Here is a 25150-nt window from a genome sequence, read left to right as displayed (position 1 = left end):
AGATGTCAAACTCATACAGCAGTTTACCCCTGTACTGAATTAGCTAAACTTTATATGCTCAAGGAACATGTATAAGCAAGCAAGAGAGTCCTCCTAAAGGAGGTCTGAGAGCATATCCCACCCCCAAGAATTCTTACACAGGAACTTACCACAGTAAGTTTAATTTCTGACTAAGCAGAACCTGACATTTTGTTAGATTGAAGTTTACAGAAAGTTATGAAGACATAAGCATTCTTTTTAGAGAAAATTAAGGTTAACTTCCCTACTTTTCTAACTGAGGTGAAGGTCACAAGAAAAGCAGTCCTTTCTGAAAGCTGAAGAATGGAGCTAGTAGCCAAACACTGGTAACACTGTTCATAGAATCACAGAATCACAGAATATGCCGAGTTGGAAGGGACCCATCAGAATCATCAAGTCCAATTCCTGGCCCTATGCAGGACACCCCAAGAGTCACACCATGTGCCTGAGAGCATTATTCAAACACTTCTTGAATTTAGAAAGGTTTGGTGCTGTGACACTACCCTGGGGAGCTGTTCTAGTGCCACCCAGTGTTATCCCCACCCCACTCCCAGCACGTATTCAGAAGAGGCCAAGATCTAATTGTCCTAGGGACCAGAACACTTACAGACAAGAAGAGATAAACAAACCCTTCAGAAATGTCATAGATCAAAAGATGATGACAAATGTGCAAGGCAAAGGTACCACCTCTACCAAAGGTTAAATATGGGTAAGGCAGAAGAGTGAAGCCACCTTTTACCCTACTATACAGCCAATGCAGAGCAAGCTTTATGAGTAATACCAGGGAGTCCTGGAATGTGGCTTTAATTGAGATGATTCTCTGTGTCGTAACAATCCCTAAAAATCACAGCAGAGAGATTAAGGCAAAGTGCCTGATAAAAGGGTAAAACAGTCAAGTATTTAATGTAATATCTGAAGACAAATTAGTCCAAAATCTGACATTATACCAAAGCGGAAGAATAAAGCTTCTCCTCAAAGTACCCATAAACTCACAATTCTTAGCAGAGATAAACTGTACAACAATTGAATAGTCTTCCTCTTTATTCCCAGGGAACATTGGTAGCATGAAATTAGGTTCTACTAATGATAAGCATAGTCTACTTTCAACATTTATTGGCAATGAGATCAGAGAACAACATGAGACAGTCAAATGTCCTAGTGTTCAACCGAACAGCAAGTTTCCAGAGGAACTTATAATGTTATGACTGCACAGGGATAGTCATTACTGACAAAAGGTTTCCTTCATATCAGGTACCAAAGATAGAATGAATTCAGGAAGAGTCCACATAGCCCTTGTGTGATACAGCAGATCAAACACAGCAATGGAATAAACAGAGTAACAAAGCAAGTCCAGGATGCAAAAGCAGCTAAATGAAGCATTCATTTGTCCCAAAATCTGCTGCTGAATTGTTTTATATAATTTTATCTGTAAATATTTTAATAACCCTTTTAATAAAAAAACTATACTGAAATTGGCATTTATTGCTGTTTCAGGATATGTTCTATTTATGAAAAAATTATAATTCCTAAAGACAAGAAGAATATGCGCATTCCTGTCATCTCCAATAGAGAATGAAGTTGCCGTCAATATGAAGTGATGATCAAATTTTAATAACTTCTGTATATTATAAATAAAAATTTTCTCATGAACTTCACTTACAGGAATATGAGAAAACAGAAAATATTAAACAAGTCTGAATTAAGAATTCCTAGTGTCAAATAAAAATCTCAAATCAGATGTGATTTTCAAAGTGTACAATTACACATTGGTGTATAACACCAATGAATTATTTCCCATGTAACACAGAATGTGCTACACAGAGACACACATAGAGTTTATACATTTTCTTTAAAATTTCATTACTATTAAATCAAAACAAAATTTCCCATTTCACACTTACCCTAACACGGATTTTCCAGTTTCATCAGGTTTACGAACAGTAAATGGACTGGGATCAATTCCCACATTCTTAGGCATAAAATCTCTGCCAAAATAGTAAGGCAAAACTGTCCATGAGCAAAGTTCAACACATAAAATTTTTAAGTTTTCTGGAAGAACAACCTCTAACATCTATCTTTGATTTAAAAAAAATCCTTATAAAAAGAGATATCAAGTTCTAACTTCATCTTTACAAGTTACGTATATTAGGTATTTAAAAAGCTTTCAGTTGCATTATTTAGTCCCATAAAACAGCTGCAAATATCACCACTTACCAAAGATGCTAAAACAGTGTGCTTCATTCCTGTGCTGAAGAAGCCCTGTAACTCAGGGCTTCATATATTGTTTTCAAAATGCTGTCAGCACTCAAATAGGGTCAAAAAGGTACATGAAACATAATCTCCCTAGAAGTCTTTAGCTAAAGCATGATTCAGATTATTCTCAGAATATCCAGCTGATTGCTGACAACAAAAAACCCCAAAAATATCTGGCCAGCTGTGAGAACCAGATGAACTGAAGAAAATGACTGTAAAACGAGAGCAGAACAACTAGAAAACAATTGTGTTGAAGGTAGGGTTTGTGATCAGAGTTCACAGAGAAAAGTTAATTTGTCAGTCTTCAAGTGCTCAAACATCAGACACTCCATAATGGAAAATAATTGGAAATTTAAGCACTATTTTAACAGACTTTGTTTAGAGTAACATTTCCATGTAGTACTGTGACTTAGTTTCGAGAACTTTGCTAAATTTGAAGTTACACATATTTAACCAAAAAAATCAAATGCATGTTTAATTCACACCAAATCAACTTCTAGTCAAGGATTTAGAGCCACAAAACATCCTAATATACCGTGTAGAATTGGTCATCGCCAAGCAGAAGGTCTCATCAAAACTGCTCAACTCATATGGCCTAAAAAACTCATTGTGGATATCAATTTCCTCTTCATATTTGTGGAACTTCTTCACTGTCAACTTGCGTCTGTTTTCAGCACATGTCACTGGCGAGAAAAAAAATAATATTTTTACTAACAATTACTGACTCTTGCAAAAATCTATAAAAGCCTGTTCACCTAGCCATCCTACCAGGCATTTTTTTCTACAGTCATATACCCCCTGAGACAAGAAAATATGACATGAAGAAGATGCATTGCATATCTTCAATAAATATACATTATCAACCATCATAATGTGATTTCCCTTCATGATGACAGTTCCTAATAAAAGATGCTTCACAGTACCTCAGAGAACTAAGACATACTAGCTCTACCATGTCATCTGCAACAGGAATGTAACCACCAGCATAGACTATAAATATATGTTAGTATGGAAGCAAAAAGAAAAAAAGAATCAAGTGTGCCCTGGCTCATAAACAGACGGAGGTCAACTTTTAACCAATTAGGTAGCTCTTGCAACCTGCAGTTGGAAAATCATGTCTCATTAGGAGGAAAAGATAAAAAAGTATTTAGCAATCATTATTTGGAAAGTTTTGGTTTTTTTCAGATTTGAGATCCAATACAGTTAAAAATCATTAGTAACTAAAATTTCTTTTTCAAGATACTCTTGCAAGGCAAGGAGAAAATACAGTTCCTACCTTCATCAAAAGGAAGAGGTAAATGCTTTAGCACACCTGCGGTCCACCAGTAAGTATAGCTACAGGAAAAACAGAAAGATGGTTGATACAGAAGATTTAATCTTGTATCCAGTCTAAACATTTGTACATAACATTCACCCATCCATACAGTGTCACTTCAGCAAATGTAGCTTTAAAATTCAAGCATGAAAGAAAGTAAAGAATTATCCTTGGATGGAGGATTTCAACAGGCCCTTATTCGATTACTTTGCTCTCAGGTTAGGAAATTTAAACACATGAAGCTCTGTACAGGTATGGAGGGAAGAGTAGTTTTGTTCCATTAAAAAAATACATATCAGGTGCCTACCCCTACAGTACTGAAAATTAAAGTCTTCGTACATATAGAAGGTATGTATTTCTTTTGTTCTGGTCTTTGGGGAGGGGGAAAAGAGGCATTTCTTCCCACTTGTTATTCAGATCCTAAAATTTAGAAAAAGTGTATGAAGAAATGAAGGTCAATGATAATAAAATCAGATGATGGTCAAAACACCTGATTTCTACACATGGAAATACATTTTGATGTAACAGCTGTCCTACATCTGAGAACTGTATGTTGGCATATCTAACAGCAAAATTCAAGCCCTGCTGGAAGCTTATACAGGATTTCTGTAAAACAACAAAGGAAGTCAAGGAACATTCATAAAATAAAGCATGTTTTATCTTTCATTCATGTTTACACATTTTTATTATCTCTTCTCAAATATACTTTAATTTCTTCTCCAAATTATTCTGATAGATTCTTCTATTTCATTATGTGGAATGAAAAGACAATTGTCTTCACTGATTTTTATTTCAAATATGCATGCATTCACAATACTGTGAAGGCTGTAGTCAGAGTATTAATGTGGTTATCTCCTACTCATGTCAATGTAGCCATCTGGATCAAACACAATGGATATATTCCCATACCCAGAGACAGACTTGTTAGTGAGATTAAGCAGACAGTAAGAACAGGCAGGGAAACACACTTCAGTTCCAAGAACTGTGTGTGTCCTAGACAGAAAGGAATGGTTCTGCCTCTCCAGGCCATGCTAAGCAAGTTATTTTCTCTGGTCCCTTCAGAAGCTATGCAGACATACCCGGTTCTGCTGCCCGCATAAACGATAAGTAACACGGCAGCACAAAGTCTCCTTTTCGATATTCAGTGTGCTCTCACGTGAGTCACAGATTATATAAAAGTAATATATGAAGATCATTATTAAATCTCTTCTTTTTAATGGAGAGGTAAATACAATATAGAAAAAGCACAGATAGTCAAAAGAAGTTTCAATGACAGGAAGCATCATCTTCCTTCTCTTTCTATATCCTTGATATCATTATGAGTTTTCATTATTTCTTTTGCTGCTGTGCCCAAGGAATCCAAAACAGAGACTGCACATACAAGCAGGAAGAAGTTACATGAAGTACATGTCCAATAGTTTAGTAGAAACAAAATATTACTTAGAAGAGGTTTTTTCGCCTATTTATTTCACCTAGTTATTACATGGAGGTATCATTTTGTTCATAGGAGAAAACATCTTTGTTTTATACTGTAACTGCTCAGAAGAAATTCTGCCAGAGTGAAAGGTAAAACTAATTAACAAGTAACCAAAGAGTATCAATAATTTTTTTTAATATTCCACCTCATTTGAGAACAGTATCTGTGACAAATAAGAGACAGCTGTTTAACAGAGAACAGATGAAAGGGAGACCAGAACATTCTCACATTTGCGATGTATCAACAGAAATAATTTTTGACACACAATAATGTTCAGAACCAGTGGGCAAGAAAATTAATATTGCATGTTTCATGTATGCCTGAAATAGCACTTGGTTGTACGGCTCATGTGAGCTATCACCAAGAGAAGCCTCGGGAGCCAATACAAAAGGACTGAAATTTAGGAACAGCCACATCATATGCCAGCTGCCGTGACGGGTTAATGGAATAAGCAGCCAACAGGGATTGATCGCACTGTTTAAACACTCGCAATTTTCCCCAGACAAAAACCTAAATGCAGATATTCAGATCAGCTCTTTGTAATAAGGAGCTTTAAGACTCATGGCATGAACAAAGATAAAACTGTCAAAATTCCTAAGAGATTATTTAGTTGAAAGTCTAGTGCTGTCCTTTTTGTTAAAATGGATTTTTCTTAATGTACAGTATTTATAATCCTCAACAAAATAATTTCACATTGTGAAGCACTCAAACTACTTTAAAATTTTTATACTTTATTACTTCCGTGTATTACCATGCAACTACAGTGGAATGCAAATAAAGAAAAGTAGTCTTCAAAACAGGCTAGACACGGCTGAAAGGAAGGTAGAAAATCATGGGTTTCTTGGTATGCACAGCTGCAAACTAAGTGCAGTACACAGAAAAATAAACAAATGTTATCCTTATCACCTAATCTCAAATTCAACAATTAATAAATCTGAAAATCAAGAACGTACCTGAATATTGCTTAATGAAAGTGTAGTAACTGTACTTCAGTAAATTAGTGAAGCATTTTGCACTACAGGATAGAAAGTCATATGAAATTAAACTTCTTTTTCCAGTGCAATAGCAAAAGAACATATTAAAGAAGATCCCTCAAAACACTAACATTCAACATTTTTTTGTAATCTCTTGAAGGTTTTTTCTAAGCTATTGTAAAAACTTAAAGAACAGTAAGCAAGTTTTTGACAGGCTGACTAAATTACTTGATTAACAACAGATGTCTTTTAAAATTTATTAGAGCAATATCAAACAAAACAAAAAACAGAACAGCAAAATACCTTTGCCTGGTCTGTGATGGACCGAGGGTGTTCTTGTGATGCAAATAAAAATCAGTGGGAAGTTCCCAGAGATGTGGTTTTCCTTCTGAAGGCTTGAATACTCCCAGAAAGAGATTGATAGAATCTTGCCTGTCTGCATCTGTTAGACAAGAGGTACAATTAACACCAGGAACATTGCAGAGCTCAAGCCCATTCAGACATTGGTCCTCAGAGTGTGTATACACTCTGTGTATACAGAGAAGCCCCTGTGACCTCTGGGCTTCAAGCAACATAAATGGAATCTCATTTAGACCAGACTTTCTGCCACACTGCAGTGCATGTGGGGCTGGTGGCAGCACTGCCTCCTTCCTTGGCTTCTCTCCCAGGAGCCAAGGTTTTGTAGAAGTAAGACCTCATGCTGCAGCTCCATCTCCCACCTCTGTATATTAGTGTATGCATGAAGCATGTGCATGTATTTATGCATGTTTCAGGAAATCTGACACATTGTGCTGAACTTACTGCAACCTAAATAACTGAAGAATGATTTAATGAAATTAAATGGTATCCATACAATACAAGTTTACAACAAAACACAAAAATTATGAATTCTTTGGGGTTTTCTAGCCAAAACATAGTCAGTAAAATGATTAAAATTCACAAACACCTTTTAGTAATTTGGACTTTTTTCCTGTTGGTTTAAATTATTAATTTCTCTTGTCATATTTTGAGCACCATCAAATAAAATAAGGCAGGTGCTAAAATCCAGTAGCACGTACCACTCTAGATGAAGCATGGTAAGAAATGTCATTCATTTATTTCTTTGAAATCCCTCTTCCTGCCTACCCACAGACAGGATGAGTTACAATAGATATGAAGAAACATTAGAGTCAAAAGAGGGCTCAGGGATGGTGAACTGTATAAAGACAACTTTGGAAGGAGAGTCATAGGGGGAGAAGAAGGCTTGCACTCAAAGGATCTTCAGGTATGGGGGAACGTGTGGAGAATTGTGCTCTGTTTGTGCATGTGGAAAGCTCTTCACTCTTATTTGCACGTCAGTAATCATCAGACAAGGAGTAGTTCAGACTAGTTCAATAGATAGGGTGTCTCCTTCAGTTTTCTCCACATTTCAAAAAGAGTACTATAAGAGTTGAGTGTTCCTTTACCAATACACTCCATCAAAAACATAAAGTCTCAGTACACCAGAGAGCAGGTAAAAAAAAAGGCAGAGTCCACAAAACAGTGGTGTGACAGAAGAAAGTTGATTCCTGGCTACCACCCAGGTTTCAGTCAATACCTCTTTCTCCTCAGAATTCAAACATCTCTTCCCTCTGTGCAACAAAAAGCATTTTTTACAAACACAAAAGCAGCTGACAAATTAAGTGCTGTGTAGAAATGTGATGACAACAGGATTATAAACAGTCACATGATGTAAGAGGGTAAGACATCAGGAAAAGGGAAAGAAAGGGGAACCTCCTGATGTTGCTTAGCTTTCTTCACTATTTAGAGGACCCTTCATCTGGATTTGGGCCTTTTATTCCTTTTCTATCCACTCATATTCCCTCCAGATAAATTTTTTGTCTCCAGAGCACTGTTCCAAGAAGACACTTATTTTTCTTTCTTTATTGCTCCTCACCTTCCCATTTTTCTTAAGAGGATCAACTTATAAACATAAACTCTTCTACACAGTAATACTCAAAAGCATATGTAGGTCCTTGTAGTTTGCAGGTCATATTGTTTCTGCAAAACAGTGTCACAATTTAACCAAGACATAAGGAGAGAATGAGGAAGGCCAAGAATACAGTAAGAAAGCTGTGCAGAAAGAAAACTCAGTAAAAAGGCCTGAACCCCCCCCAACCAAAACAACCTTGTCGAGAGTACTAAGAATTAAAAAGAAAGTAAATGTCACAAGCAGTAAAGTGTATTTTTTCTTCCTGATAAGATATTCAGTGTGTGGCTTAAAGAAAGTGCTGAACAAACCCTTAAGAAAGCTCTCTAAGTGTAGAAAATGGAGGAGCCTTAAAGACAAAATTAATTAACAGGAGCAAACAGGTCAACACTCGTGGTAATTTCTGAAAGCTAAAAGGATAGATGAGTCTCCTTTGTTCATTTTACTGTTTCATCTGCCAGGAGCAGAAGGTATACTGAAATTGTTAACTAAATAATTGTAAAATAATTAGACTGAAACAAGGTAATACAGTTCACAAACCATCTCACTAGTTATATGACAGATGCTAAAATGAAATAAATCTAAATGAAATTTGTTGTGTGAAAATCAGGTTGAATTTAAACTCATACCAATTGAATTAATTAATTCATTGTCTGAAATGGTGTATAGCAGCAGTTCATTAAAGCAATCTTACCTTTCTTTCACAGCAAAAAATGACTGCTGCTAAATGTTACATTGCTGAAGGACTCAAACTCTCCTCTGCATTTAATGTTTCAATTACGGAGTTGTGTTTTAAACTTAACAGAATTACAGGACAATGTCTTTCTACCATCTTACTTCTCAACTTATAATTTAAAAGTAGGTAAAACCCCATAATATTAAAGATTCTTTGTGCATAAGTCTTCAAGCTGGCACAAACGTATGTGTGATAGTTGAAAGGTCATAATCCTCCCACTGCATTACATTAATGGTTGAACAATTTAATCACTTAATTTTGAACAGAAATAGTGAAAGCTTTTGTCTTGCTTTGAAATACTAGCCCAAGAAAAGAGAATACTCAGCTTTTCAGATCAATTTTCTTACTTAGACAATAAAAAAGAGAACATGTCAGTGCACTAGGGAATGTAAAAGGACAAACAGGTTTTCTCCCTTCATTGCTAGCACTGAATGCTATAATTATATGCAAGGAAGTAGAAAGACTGCACTGATTTTTCAAAAGATACTGTAATGTACGTGTATACTAGCACATATTTAAGACCATTTGAGAAATTAGGAATTGAAAGGGCCAGTTAATTGAATTAGCTTAAAATAATTTACTGCTCTCAATTTGAGTTTGCAACTGCACCACATGACAAATTACTAAATCATGAGAGATTCAGCACATATGGGACTGTAATGTCCCATGACTAAAAGGTTATGGTAATTAAGTTTACTTTCTTACAGCACTACAAGGTAGTTTTCTGTGTTGAGTCCTGTTTGTGGATAAATAGATTGTTCCAGATTTCAGAAGTTTATGCATGTTGCAACTCTTAACACTGAAGTTTATGACATCACATTACTTTCTAAAAGGCATAAAAGCTAAAAGAATATTATTTGGAACACTATTTCCTAATTTCTCTGACAATTACAAATTAAAGAAAAATGTTAGAATTCAGCTTACATCTAACTATTTCAGTGACTGGCATAAAGGTGAACAGCTTCAGAGATTTGTTCCACCTTCTATGTATCGTGACAGGTGACACTGCAAGTGTGCCACCTTTTGCTCATAACAATCGATGAATTCATATCTTATTGCCAAGGCAAACAGTAAGAGGCCATATCACTGAAATAAACAAGCTCTGCATTTCTCAGGCAAATATGATACACGAATTACATGATTTATATTCAGAAAAGTACTCTGAATGGTGAGCTCTCACATTATGTTACATATACAGAAGCAATAATTTCAGTCAAAAAAAATCAGAGATTACTAAGTATTTCTAGCCTTTGTTCAACTTACTGTTTTAAAGTTCACATAGTCTAATAATTGCAGCATACTAGGAAGAGGAAAAAAAGTACTTCCATCCCTGGCTATGCAGTTTTTGTGAAAAAGAGTAATAGAGGACTGACAGTATTTATAACACAGTAGCACTCAATATTTTCCCTTTTGACATGTCCTTTGATCAATCTTTTAAACCTTTTTCATGGTTTCTAAAAACACTAACTTTTCTTGTTTTGTTATTTTGCATAAGGTATGGCTCAGCATTTTTAAAAGAGGTTTCTCGTTAGCAATGTATCTCAAAAGAAGGTAGAATACTATCAGTGTTCCAATGACGAGTGATACAAGCTAGTAAAGGAGTAAGTTAATGTTTTACAACTTATTTAACTGAAAAAACCAGCTTATTTACTTGGTGGACCTTGATTTTTGAATGTAATTTTGTCTTTTCTACCACAGATTTAAAGTTTGTAGCTCCTATTCATACAAAATAATACATGCATTACAGCTTATTTTTTGTTTTAAGCCTCCAGAAACATCACAAGAAACTACACATGGAGCCTTCTACTTGTGTTTAGATTTACCAATTTTCCTTCTATTTGCTGAAAACATTCTGTCCAACATTTTAACAGCTCTGTAAAAGCTACCTGCTTCTCTACCGATCTACAAATGTCACTGACGGATTCAGCCTATATTTGTACATTTTCTAAATAATCCTTATATCAATTCACTAACTTTTAACAAATAAGGCTGCATGCTATAACACAGGATAAATAAATATTTCATCAAATCAGAATACCTATTTGATATCCATCAGATGTCACTGAATTATTTGGAAATTTTAATATAGAGGCTTTCTGTCATAAGATCATAGTATAGATTATTGAAACATCACAAGTAAGATACTTTGAAAATAATGCCTTAAAAGAAAGCACTTAAAATTAAATTTACCTGAGAAAGCATTACTGTAATATCTTGAGAGCGTTTGCATAATATCTTTGGAATGCTGAGTCCATGGAGCTATCTTTCTGTATGTTTTTACTCTGTGGACAAGCTGAGACCCTCCATATTGCAGAGAAAGTGTGTCTCCATGATCTTCATATAATTCTTCAAATAATCTGAAGGAAAAGCAAAATGTGTCATCTATCAAACTTCTAAATAGAATTTTTTAAAGAGAAAATATAATAAAGTTTTGCAATAATAAATTCTTTCTGCAAATGCAATAAATTTTCTTCTCCTTTATTCATATAAATATGTGGAAATTTTATTCAGACAATAATTACTAAGAAGGTTTAGACGTTGAGATTTTCATTAATTTTTAACATAACAGAACACATTCACACTACAGAGTATGCAGTGCTGTAGATTCAGGGAAAAGATTAACACGTCCCACTAGTCCATGGGGAGAAAACAAACAATATACCTCCTCAAAGCAGGGTATTTTAAAAACACTAAATGGGACAGAACATGTCAATATCTCAAGGGTACATTTTCTGTCAAGTCCACCAGGAATGAAGTTTGCGTAACCTTCCAAAAATCTCCCTAGAGACAACAATGATGGCTCAGAGGTACAAACCAAATAAACTTGACTTGTTGGAAAAGCATATAGCAGCCAGATAACATTTGCTGTAGCTGGAAGATCACGACGTAAGAAGGCAGAAAGAGCTGGCTAAGAACTGACTTGACCAAGGAGACCTGGCTAAAAAGCAACACAGTCCTCTCACATCAGGAAGTTGACAGTATCCAAACTGGGAGCAGTCCAAATAGCAAAAATTAAAGAAGCTTCCCATCAATGACAAAAATAAGACAACAGCCTCAGAAAACAAGACTCTCCTAAACAGATGACACCCAGTCTAAAACCAACAGATCGAGAAGTGCTTCTCAGAAATGGAGAGTATGGCCTTGCTTGGGCAAGACAATGACAAGGATGACATTTTGCTAAAAGAAGCTGGAATTTTAGTTAGGAGACAAAAAACCAAAAAGGAAAACCAAAACCCAAAAACAAAACCCAGAAAATGTAACCATCAAACGCGGGGAAAAGTACTTCCCATCAGTATAGGAAGACACAGTAACTCAGGCATCTGCACGTAATACCTGTAGAAGAAAGAAGGCCTTAAAAAGTGAAAAGGAAGATAGAAACAAACAAAAATAAAATAAAATACCCACCAAAACAAAAAAGAAAAGCATTTCCTTAAGAAAGTTTCCAACAAAGGGACAGTATTGCATAAGTAACCTAGCAACCATCTGACCGAAGTTCTCTTCAAAAGGTTTTGGATGAAGAACACTTATCTGAGCAGTAAATCAATTTCTGTAAAAACCAAATAGCTGTCCAGCAAATCTTCTGCCCAAGGTCAAGTAAAATAATATCAATTAGGAGGAAACATCTGCTAAGTAATTTTTAAAAAAAGAAAAAAAAAACACAAAACAACAGACAAAAAACCCCCAAAGAAATAATTCCAAACCCACTTGCCTCCACACAATTTGTTCAGAGTTCATGACACCACGTATGAGACTCTCATTTGTTTCTTTGGGTTTGGTGGGTTGGTTTGTTCTTGTTTGACCAGCAATGCTGGTCAACTGAAAGTTAAAAAACTGGCTGAAGATAAGAACTGGCAGGTAAAAGGATAACTCTCAAAAATTTCCCAGTCAGGAACGGGGGATTGATGAACAGAGTTCCAATGACCTTGCAACAGAGGTTCATAAAAAGCAGATAACTTTAAATTCATTAAGGACGCTGATCCAGTTGATTTGGAAAGGACTCACAGAATTAAATTACCCTTCCACAGCCTCAACACATTAAGCCTGCAGTCACACAAAGACTAGTCTTCCACAGAGAGAAAAGTTAACTATATACGATAAAATAAGTTGCTAAGGTAGACCCTGTTGTCTTATCTAGGAAATTTCCTAGACAATTACACTGAAGGAATCACTAAGAAACAGAGCTTTCAGAAATGATCCCGTGCACAATGTCACTAAGAAAATTAGTCTTGCTAGACACACAGTTTCTTTATCTATCAGGCTGGCAAACCAAAATAAATTGCTGACTTCAAATACTAGTTCAATGGAAACTCTGGACTGTAGCCAGCCAGTGAGACCACATGAGAAAAATAAGAGTTATAAGAAGGACAGTTGAAGAACGTGATGAAAAAAATTTAGTTTTTCAGACATGTTATCTAAATTAAGGAAGACAGATTGTTAAAGATTATCCTCTTTGGCCAGTTAGAAGATTGTAAATGAAGAGGTAACATACACAGGAAGCAGATACTTGATGTGAGGCAATGCAAGAAACAAGAATGCAGGAGGTCAAAAAGTGAAAGACTGCACTGCATTGCACTGAACAGAGAGACAGTATGATACATGCTTGTCTTTGGAATCTGCTGCACTATGAAGCAGGATTTCTTAATTATTCTGAATACAGTAATTCAGAAACAAGTATTAAGAGATGACAGAATCTGTTTCAGACAAGCACACATCTAGTGCAATGGAGGAGAAAAAATAAATCAAATGTGGCCAGATAAAGGTAGCTTTTTAGTCAGACTAATAACTACATTTCAGAGAGATAATTAGAAATAAGGTATCAGGAAAATCAGAGACAAAGCAACTACTATAATCATAAGAGATAGTGGTAAGAAATGGAAATCTGGGTGGTTGGGACATAACGAAGAAAGAGGAAGGAGAGAAAACAGACAGGAAACATGAGACTTGCAGCAGAAAGCAACAGAAGAAATCTGGGCTCCCAAAATAAGGGTAGGAAGGGGGGAGGTAGTGACACTTAAGGAAAGACTGTAAAATGCAGCCTGAGGTGCCAAAGTAAGTTGTAGCTGTAGAGGACACCACAGAGTGGATGTAAGAGATCTGTCCACCTCCTAATCCCCACTACTTAGAACCCAAGAGTCCTGATTGCTGAGGCCCCAGGAGGCTGCACAGCAACTGGTATTAGCAGGAAAAATACTTGTCTTTTCTGATTATGAGTTACATCTCCGTGTTCTAAAACTATCAAAGCACTAGTCAAAATCAGCAATGAAGCCGTAAGTTTCACAGTCATGACAACAGCTTTAAGGAATAAAAATAGAGCTCCTCAAGGACTCTTTACTTGTAAATATGCTTCAAAAATTAATGTAAGTAGCTCAGTTCACTCTGACTCCCAAAGCATTTCAATATAAATACTGAGTTTTCTTAAATGGTTTGAGGATGCTTGAATAAGTACCACTGATACTTGATCTGAAAGAACAATTTTGCTGAAAAATCTTTCTTCAATAAATCAAAACCAACAAAATTTTTGCAAAGAAAACATAGGAGATAGCAGGATAAGGTATTCTATACGAACACCAGCTTGGCATTCTCCATAAAAGTGTGTTTTTATTTTCACTTTTAGTCAGCATTTTGCCCCAGGCAATTGAAGTAAGTGTAAAAGACTGGAGTGGAGGTTTTGTTACATTTTTTTTCAAAGGAAAACTCTTACCTTTAAGCTTAGGCATGTAAAAAGAATCAAGTCAAGTGGTTGTCTTGTAAGAAAACTTGTTAGAAGACTAATTAACATACCTTTCCAGAAACGTGAACTTTCAGCATGACTGGATTTTCTCAAGCTTTCAAGTATGGAAGATTTTTTAAACTTCAATGAATAAATATTATTAATTCATTTCAGTAGAAATAACTATACTTTTCCTCTACATAGATATAATCCTCCTGTATCTCTTGACTCAAAATTAAAAGTTAAAGCCATGACACACATTATTAACATATCTTACCTTACAGCATCTGTATCAAATTGTAAATTTGGTTTATCAATCAATCCCAATGAATAGAGTTGGTATGCCAAAGCACATTTCCCCACCATAAATTGGGCTGTGTTAGTGCGATCTAAACAGTCCACACAATTGGTTCGGAGAACTCCAGTCTGGTAAAGCAATCCAAACAAAAGATTTATCTTAATTAAAAAATTACTACATTCACAATTATTACTTTTTTCCTACTATCCAAGTCTTAGCAAATCTCAAACTATGTTTTCACAAAAATTTGAGAAAAGACATTTCTAAAAAATGTTAAAAAGCAGTTCATCTCTAGCAAGCTACATCAGATTGCTGCAATGCCTACTTCCAAAATATTTTTACTTTTATCAACACACAAACTGCATGTCTCCATGCCCTGAAGAAGTAGTTTTTGGGTGTGAGTCACAAAATGTCTTTTCAGAGATGAACTGTGATCCAAATGCTTACATGTATGCCACTGGTGACTATTTCAAATCACTAAAGAAAAATAATCTTTCTCCTAATACAGGTAAATATGCAAGACTAACATTAAAAAAATCTAACTAGGGTTGATTTCTCTTTTTAAACAGATCAAACCCTGTCTGCTCTGCTGTTTATCTGCCTTCAACAAACATTTACCAGTGATTGGCTAGTAAAGGAATGGTCACATGCTCTCAAACTTACATGAACTACAAAATTATGAATGGCAAGTCAAAAGCAACTAATGCTTCTTAAGAATACGCCCTGTGTTCAGAGTATATCCAGGTACATATTTGGGACTGTATGGTTTACAGTTTAGTCAGTACTTTTCTGACCTTAAAGAAAGACATGTTTACAGTTCTATTTTCTTTTAGTCATAGAAACTGTAACAATGTACAGAATATTCATCACTGGTGAAAATGCTTCTAGTAACCCATGTTCATGTGTATGAATACGTTACCAGGGTTAGGTATGCTTATTCATTACTTCTGTATAACGGTAAATGATGCAATTTGCTGAAATGCTGCTGTTTTAACTATCATTGCACTGGACGCATTACAGACTAAATAGTAATAGAAAGTAGTTAAAATACAAGCATTTTTCAGACTACCTTCAGCAAAAATACAAGTCCAACACCATACAAGAACTTTACACCCTAATCCCCAACTGGACTTCTAGGACGGACAGTAGCAATACTGCGTACTAAAATATTAACTTAAGAGCAGTCTGTGAGTCATCAATCAGGTATTTAAGTGAAACAGTTCACTGGATCTTTGAGAGTGCTGATCTATATCATTATCACTATGAACTAAAAAAATGTGGTTTAGTACCTGCAAGCGACCAGTGGAAACAACACAACCTCCCAGTTCATTCCACCTGAATGACAAAGAGAACAGAATGACTTTAAAAAATTTTAAAAAATAACATCATATCATGTATTGATCTACTCAGTGAAAAATGGTGACAATTAAAAACCTGACATAAAGCAAAATTGATATCCCTGAATAACAGAAAGCAATGAGAGCTTTATGCAGCAGTAAGATGTCGTATTTAAACCATACTGAAAAATAAAATAAAGGATCTGGTCTTAAAGTAGAAATATTCCAAAATCATACAAAATATTTCCTTTGCTCCCCTTAAAAAAGAGTAAGAGCAACGCAAGTGACAAAAACTTAAGTAGGTACAACACCAATGACTGGAAAGTAGAGGTATAACATACACTGTAGGACAAGCTGGTTGATTTAAATCTTCTCCCTCATACTGATCCCAGGCATATGCACTGGATACATCAATACATACAGGCACATTGTCCAGGTCTTGCAGTTCTGTATAGGCCTTAACTGTACCCCAGAGCTAGAGAACATGATCCAGAAATCAAAGGTATTTTGAGGTAGAAGAGAAGTTATGCTTGGTGCAAGTAACCCCTGAGCTACTGAATATTTTCAAGTTAGTAAGGTTATTTAGCCTGACTAGAGAACTGCTATGGTAAGCCTATACACTACATTTGAGACTCACCAGACTACCTCTACAGAATAGGGCACTGATGTTAGATCTTGCTCCTGTGCAGTATCACATCTGCTATACTGCATGGCAGAGAAAAGCTCTACGAGAGTTTGAGCTCAAACTGTTTCTAAATGAAGATAGGCTAAAATAGCAAGGATGCTCTTCATGTGAAATATGAACATCCATTTGGGTAGTGATGAATTAGATCCACAATACGAAAACGTGAATCAAAGTCTTACTGAACTTCCAGTGTACAAGTTATTTTATTTCTGGATTTTCAGAGACTTGAGAGACTTCATCTGCAACAGTCTAAGCAAATATTTTTTTAAAAAAAGTTTTTAATTTTTTATTTACTAATACCATAAAATCCATACGTAAACACTGGTAACATTCAGATGACAATTATCTTATTACTATGCCTCAAAAGAAGTCACTTATTAATTTCCAAATTAGTAAATCTTAAAATAAGAAATAATCTAATAGACAGAAATTCCAAACAGCTTTCCAAGGAACAGATGTTATTCAGTAAGCATCAAATAAATTATAGGTACTTCTCATCTGGACGCAAGATACTGCAGTAGGAATCAGGTCGATTTACAAAAAAACCAGTCTTCTTTACTACGTTTTCTGCAATCACATTCAGTCTGTCAAGGACATTGCAAAGTTTGCTGAGGAGAGAAAAAAAAAAGACAGTCGAGATAGATTAACACTAAAAAAAGTTTCACTATGTGAAGTTTTTCCATAACAAAAATGATTTAAAGACAGACCCACATCACATTTTTATTCATCTAACAGTAATTATGTCTATAATTTTATTAGATTCTACAGACTTAGGAAACAGAAACTGACCATATCTGAGCAATTTTGTTTCTTTTTGATAAAACATATTACATAAACTAGAAGTGGAAGATTTAAAAAGTCTTCTTGACTTTTACATCACACTGATTTTTCTCTACAAAACTTCCTGTGATTCACAAAATATGAATGAGGCAGGAAAGGATACACGATTATGCTAAATCACATTCCCTTGTTTTGTTGGCAAGGTACTGTTTTGTTCAGTAACACTGGCTTCCATGTGTGGCCTTCATGGTGTCCTGCACCTTCTGCTCAGATCAGGGTGTCCATTTGTTCATTATGGGGGACTTTAACTTCTGTTTACTCATAATTTCATTTTCCAGCTTTTTATTGCAGTGTTTAAATTTCGAGTAGCAAAACCAATTATTTATTTTTTAAAGACTGCTAATACTGAGATAGAAAAAATATTTTGGAACATTTCCAACAGTACTACTTTCCAACACTTACTTCAAAATTACATCTTAAAACAAACACATCCTCAGTATTCCTGAAACTGTCAATTTTGTACATAATTTTGTTCCAAGCTCTCAGGTGTTTTATATATCTGTACTAGAGTGGATATACTTACATCTAGCATATCTTCTGAAAGGATATCAAACCTTATTTTGAGTGTTGTTATTTAATCATAACACAAACAATTGCATATACACTTAACTGTGCACAATGCCATTTTATAACACAAAAAGTAGTGTGAAACCATGTCAAATTTCAATGTAACATTTTCATGACCTACATGACCAGCCATATCAACCAACTACTAATTGCAAACAGCAAATTGTTTTCCACAGCTTTTTTTCCCAAAAAATTTTAACTGACAAACATTAATTATATTCATGCCTTTTGACCCAAACCAGTTTTTCCATTGTTTTGCTCAGATTGATATAGTAACAGACACCTGAAATATGATCTAACAATTCTTGTCTTTCTTCACGAATTTCTGGCAATATAAGATACGGTAGACATACGCATATCAGAGAGCTTTACAACTGAATTGTATGCAACTTAAGAACAGTAAACTATACTTGTAGGTTTAAAATTTTTATGCCTTGTAAATATTTCTACTTTTTGGGAAACGTTAATCCTTTTCATATGATCTTAATACAGCATTGTATAGTCAAAAATTATAGAATAAAAAGTTACTGAATTTATTTGTCTTTCTAAGATACATGCTTCTAATAACCTAAAGGTTTTGTAATATTGAACTTAATGCCCTCATTTCCCTTTGCAAGAGGAAATAGAAAAGGCTAATTTATATGAATTCCTCTGTTTTACTAAATTGTGCAACTCAATAAATTCAATGACTGAAATGGAACACTAACAGAACGCAGTGTTTTGACTAATTCAAAATGAAAAGTGAATGTTGATGACTTTTTTTTTATTATGACTTTTCTCTAAAATTTTCCTGTGCAGAGAATTTCAAAGTTTTCAAGCTTTGTTCCACTTTGCTAAGAAACTACAGAAAACCTTAAAATTCCTTCAAAAAGCTGAGGTTTTATTCTGTTCATGATCTTAATAAAGTTCTCCCAACATTCTAAGCTACACTGAACGGAGAAGTGACACACTCAGCAGCACACAGTCATTTGTTTTGTGGCTACAAGCACTAGTACAGAAAAGGATCTTTTCTACCTTTTTGTGTATTTGGCCATATCCCAGGGTATATATATAATTGCATGCTCTGGGGGTAAAAACTGGTTGAGATATGTTACAGCAGCAACAAGTTCTTCACTAAGAATCCTTTCATGCTTTCTTTTTTCACGTTCCTTTAGCAAAAAGAAAAAAAAGTTAACATCACAATTTTTATTAACAAATGTATGTAACCCATACACATACACAAATACATGTATGTATATATATAGGAAATTAAAAGTGGAAGCTGTAATAAGGGCAAGTGATTCTTCATAACTAGTAAAATTAAATTAACAGAAGAGATAGAAAAATCTGAGCATTCTAGGTCTTTAACAATTTATCTGTATTAGTAGTAAAAGTCACCTGTTTCAATGACTGTGCATAGTCATTGGCTGAAAAATGGAATGCTGTAAGAACAAAGAAGAGCACACAGAAACAAAAGTGGTAATACAGGTGAAATGGACAAAGACAAAAGAAAAAGAAAAAGACAGGCAGAAAGGGAAGCATCCCATTCAATTCTGGGGTAAAAGAGTACCAAGATAAATTCTTCTCCACTACTGACAGAAAATGGGGAACAACAGCTCCCATCTCCCAGTCTTGCAATAATTTTTAAAAATAAGAATTTTTTTGCCATTGTCTGAATATACAACATGTTTTCATAGAACCAGAGAATGCTTTGGGTTGGAAGGGACCTTAAGGGTCATTGAGCTCCAACTTCCTGCCATAGGCAGGGATGCAACTCACTAGATCAGTTGCTCGGGGCATTATCCAACTTGGTGTTGAACCAGTCACTCTATTCATTAATATGGTTTGCCTCTCACTCCATCCAAACTAAAACCTACGCTGAACGTGTACTATAGAAACTGCCTTGTCTATGTTAACAGCAGTCTTAAGCAAATAAACCCAAAGAAGTCTAATATATTCATTACTAATTAACAAGCTTCTAGAACAGACAGATATAAGAGGATATGGATTTAAAGAAAGAGATCCATTGCCAGCCACTGCATCAGAAGCCCAATGTGAATAAAAGCATATAACGATTCATGAGTCAAGGTCACGTCAGCCCAGACTGACACGACCACAATGGGTTTTAAAAGCTATGGCTCCAAGAGACAAAAGTTTTCATGTCCACAAATACTATCCTAAGTTGATCCCACAGACTTCTGGACAGTCTTAAAAGCACTCCTACACAGGAATGCTTCTAGAAATAGAAATAGAATAGAAACAGAAAATAGGTTATTTAGTTGCCATTTATTACAACTTAAAGCTTTAAAAGCCTTCCTTTTGTATTTTACCTATATTTTCATACTAAGAACAGATCCTACAAACACAGAAAATAAGCTTTTTTTCAACTGAATACAGTTGTATAATATGATAAATTAAATTACCTTTTTTTAAAGACTACAAGAAATAAGATATTATTCAAGCAAAACAAATCAATATATTAAATTCAAATGTTGGAACATGCACCACCACAGAAATTGGTTGGATCAAAACAGAAAAAACCACCCCAAAAACAACTTCAACATAAATACAAGATGTAATGAGCAAAATTACAGTGCCACTCAGAATCCAGGCTTTGTACCACAGCCTCTCACACAGCAGTGAACTCTGCAGCAAATGTGAAGCTCCCCCCAATAATCCAGCCCTGCTGCTGGCATTTCCTGTTAGTAAGCAGCAGATGCTTCAGTTTTCTCTCCCACTCATACTTCCATGACTCTCTCAGAGCAGAGTCTTGGAAGCAAAAAACAGAAGATAAGTCTTTACCATAATATTTCAAATAACCACCTCTGTCAAGAAGTCTACAAACCTTGCTTTGCATGGAATCATTATATTTTGGTATTTTTTAGTGGTAAATTAAATTTAGTGATAAATTTATTCGGACTTACATGTAAAGGGTAATAGCAAAAATCTGAAAACAATAGTGAAAGGTTACAGTAAGAAGTCTGTAAATGTGGGACTTTTTTTTTTTGCAGGCTGTAGTGGAAGCAACTATGCACTAAATCATGTAGGATGGGATTTATGAAGAAAATATTTCATTTATAAGCTAACATTAGTTTCAAACATAACCAGAATTACAGAGAGACTCTACAGAAATAAGCATAGTATTAAAAATTAGAAACCACATAGAACATACTCAAAATATTGTACCTTCACAAGATTCAATATAATAATAGGAGAGCCAAATCTCTGAAGCATTTGATCGAAGTGAAGAGCAGCAACATGTGCAAAAGGATCTGCTTGGTCCACTGCAACAAATACATATATTCAGGATGATAGTAAGCAATCATTTTGCCTTACAAGTACTCTTCACAAAAGACATACTAATTATCTGGTAGTAATGATACAATTACATACTTTCCCCTCTTTCCATGCAAAACCTCTCAAGAAAAAATTCCCTTTTCCAAATTGGAGGTGACTTTTTAAACTTGCACAAGATACTTATAAAGAACAATTATTCTGGCCCCATTAATCTTAGCCCAAACATTTTCCACCATTTTCAATAGGTTTAATATTTTATCCACAATACTAAGACAAATGTAGCTAACTTTGTACACAAAATAACCACAAAGAAATCTCTCAACTTCAAGTAGAAACTTTTCGTATTCCATTTCTGAATGTGAAGTCTAAGATGGAGATTTTTTTCCTAATTTTTTTTTTATCCTAAGTTATGGCTTCCCAAAGCACAAGTGCATAGACAATTACTTCATTTTTGCAACTTCAGTTTTCCCTTATTCTCTCAGATCTTTCTTTAGGTCACAGCACTACCCATCATCTATCACAAAGAATAACCTGTACATACGTGTTATGGGTGGCTTAGGCATCATAGTCGAAATATCTTGAGACCAGTACAGAGGGACAGATCCTCGAACCTGAACGTAAGAAGAATAACTCCCCGCAGAAAATGACATAACTGAAGCATCATAAAGTATTTGTTCAGTCTCCACTTCATTAGCAACATCTCCCTAAACCAAAGAGAAATACACATATGATGTAGACACAATGCACTTCAGAGCTGCCTGCATTACACAGAACTGATCATTACAAACAGAGCACAATTAAACTGTAAGATACCTAATCACAGTCGTGAGAACAACATTGAAGGTTAAATTCCTATTTGTCCCTAAATGTGTATTATCAAGGGTTTTTTTTCCTCTGTTTGGGAAATAACATTATCTCTAAGTGTAAAAAACCCAAAACAACAGCCAATTCAGAATTATTAAATTTATTATTATTATAACTTAATTATCTCAATTAATAATGTAATGATACCTGTGATAACGTTATCTAAGAGCATAATTTATAGCCAAAACCCTAATAACCCTCTAAACCATTTCCATTCTTCAGTCAGTCAAACTCAAGCTTTCATACTGTGGAGGCAGGGGGAAACAACCCCCAAAATCATATTTGATTTACCTCAGAGTTTGATCCTCGTTTCAGAAAGCGTGTTCCAGCAAATTTGCTTGATCTTCTGGCTATCAGAGTGACATATATAGGGCGACCATATATTAACAGTTCTTGAAAGAGAAGTTAAGGTTTAAGTGCCACATGCAATTTTTTTTTCACTTACTTTATGCAAGAAAAATAAATTCTAACAGAGGCGTATGAAACTGTAATAGCTAATTTACTAAAATCACCTTAACAGTGATGAGTACCACAATTTATTTTGCAGCTGGGAGAGAACACTGTCCTTTTCAACAATCAGTTTTAAGAACTTTGAAAAGGGAATCTACATTACAATACATCAACCACATACACAACATACAGATGAGAAGATGCAGTTCTATTTTATGAAGTGACAACGGAGGGGAAATAGGTACAAGATACACCTAGCACTGCAAATGCTGCTTTAGTGAATACTGGAATTAAAGCTTGGGAGCTTCTATTTTCAGATCAAGTATATTAGTCACCCTCTAATTACTTGTGTGGAAAAACACAAACTATTCACAACTACTTAAATTCACAACTACTTAAATAACAACAACTGGAAGCCAGAGGCAAACAGGCTACAGATGCAGTGGTAGATTTTTATGGGCTTTTTATATTTTACTAAAAACAAACAGATAGATGCCTAGGGTGACTATCGCTTCCTTAGCATAAGAGAGATGCAAGGAAGAGGAAAGAAGGCATTTGCTCACACATTAAGCAGCTGCAGGCATAACGCTGCTGTGGTCAGATCCACAGCTACTACTTTGTTTATGTAAGACCACAAATAAATAGCAGCATATAAAAACAGATCTAACTTTCTGCCTGGGGACTAAGTCAATGACCAATAGCCTTACAATTTTAAAAAGGCAAAACTAAATTTTGCAGACATCACTAACCTTAACTTCATAATTGTATTTCCTTCCCCCTAGAAATTTTATTGACAGGTTTTTAAACTAACATGATACTGTTGATGAATAAATTAGAATGGCACTTTAATACACTGAATTCTTATCATGTAAGATGTTGAGATGACATTTCTTTGGACTGTGACATACATTTGGGCTTTTTCTCCTCCTGCTGCAATATACATAGACCCATGTAACCACTTAAAATAATATATAGTCAAGAAAAAAGGCTTTCAGATATCCTAGTGCTCTTCACACAGCAGAGCTGAAGTTCTATCATCATCTTCACAGAAACAGAGTAAATAAAAGTATTTCTGCAAATCTCAGATACTAAAAAATGTTTTAGAGAAGATTAGTAAGCGAACATTTCTATGTCAGCAATCCAGTTTTTCCTCAAACATCTGAAAAAATACAGCTGAGCCTTAAAATCCTCTCAAGCTCTTAACTGCTAAACACCACGCTTATAAACAGAGCCTCACCGAAAATGCAGTCTACCTGTCAGGGTCTTGTTATAAGAGCATAATCACATTTCTTGTTTAGCATGATACCTAGAAAAGTACTGAAAATAAAAGCCAGACAATAATTCTAAAATTGAATGGTATTTATATGACAAAAAATAATTCAATGTTCAAACTTTTTTAAAAAAAGTGATAACCCAACATTTATCGCAACGGTAAAAGGATACTTGATTGCCCACAGAATCCATGAATAATATACAGCAGCCAGTCACGATGAACAGTATCTCTTACTGCTTCCAGAAGCTTGCCATTCCAGACGTACTTTTCGTAAGGCTTACTGCAAATCCCAAATACACCTAGGAGGTTGTTCCAATGAAAATGCTTAGCAATCAAGAAACAAGTTTACCTGCACTGGACTGTTTTAAAATGCAGATCATTGGATCTCTGTTTTGATTTTCTCTTGACTGTAGCTCAGTGTATCATTTACTCACAGCCCTGAAGTTTGGCAAAAACAGATAAAGCACATGCTGAAGTCCAGCATTTAGGAGGATTTGCAGTTTTGCTATAGTCACTGTCGTGGTTAAGTGCTTTCATACAGATGTTACTGATACTTCAGTACTGAAATCTTTGCACAGTAGCACAAAGGGATCTGATAACAAGGGAAATAAAGTTGTGAATTCCAGTTAATGCTCTTACAGGAGGACTTAACAAGCTTTTCAATTCTGGGTCACCTCTGAAGTTACCCACTAGGTTCTGTAAGATCATGCATAATAACCCTGTTCCCCTTTACAAAAAGCACATCAATACGTTTTCACATAATTTAGCGTGGTTTTCCTAATTTACACTAACAGCAAGAAACACAGCTATTGCAGACCTGCAAATTAAAATTCTATTTCTGATAGATCTGGAACCTGAGTCTTTTTCAAAAATCAGGACTGAGATTATAACTGTCACTGAACGGTGGTAGAGGGAATTGAATGAAATCTGAAACTTAAAAGAGAAGAAAGAGGACAAGAACTCATTTCCTATATTTTTTGCGTACTTTTTTCAAATGAAATTTCTGGCAGGAGGAATTATATTGCCGTAATATGTATGACAATTATAGCAGACAATTACAGCAGTCAAATGTTCTGCTGCAGGAAAAAGAGGAATTCTCCTACTAGAATGCAGGTGAAAATGCAGCTTT

At 35.1% G+C, this 25150-nt stretch overlaps 1 protein-coding gene across 1 annotated transcript in view; it reads right to left on the bottom strand.

Annotated features, from left to right (window-relative positions):
* Positions 1 to 25150, bottom strand: part of FIG4 (FIG4 phosphoinositide 5-phosphatase) — a 60174-nt gene that overhangs the window by 18077 nt on the left and 16947 nt on the right. The window contains exons 7-19 of the mRNA XM_017829563.1: positions 24192 to 24320; positions 22590 to 22690; positions 21976 to 22138; positions 21324 to 21421; positions 19173 to 19306; positions 17243 to 17359; positions 16019 to 16064; positions 14709 to 14857; positions 10912 to 11078; positions 6341 to 6479; positions 3548 to 3606; positions 2807 to 2954; positions 1920 to 2003 (exon numbers count right to left, since the gene is read on the bottom strand). Coding sequence (XP_017685052.1) covers positions 1920 to 2003; positions 2807 to 2954; positions 3548 to 3606; positions 6341 to 6479; positions 10912 to 11078; positions 14709 to 14857; positions 16019 to 16064; positions 17243 to 17359; positions 19173 to 19306; positions 21324 to 21421; positions 21976 to 22138; positions 22590 to 22690; positions 24192 to 24320 — 1534 coding nt within the window. The remainder of the gene's footprint in view (positions 1 to 1919; positions 2004 to 2806; positions 2955 to 3547; positions 3607 to 6340; positions 6480 to 10911; positions 11079 to 14708; positions 14858 to 16018; positions 16065 to 17242; positions 17360 to 19172; positions 19307 to 21323; positions 21422 to 21975; positions 22139 to 22589; positions 22691 to 24191; positions 24321 to 25150) is intronic.

This window comes from Lepidothrix coronata, unplaced genomic scaffold (assembly GCF_001604755.1).
Source record: "Lepidothrix coronata isolate B3197 unplaced genomic scaffold, Lepidothrix_coronata-1.0 Scaffold5, whole genome shotgun sequence".
Taxonomy (NCBI): domain Eukaryota; kingdom Metazoa; phylum Chordata; class Aves; order Passeriformes; family Pipridae; genus Lepidothrix; species Lepidothrix coronata.
This window is presented reverse-complemented; position numbering and strand designations above follow the sequence as displayed.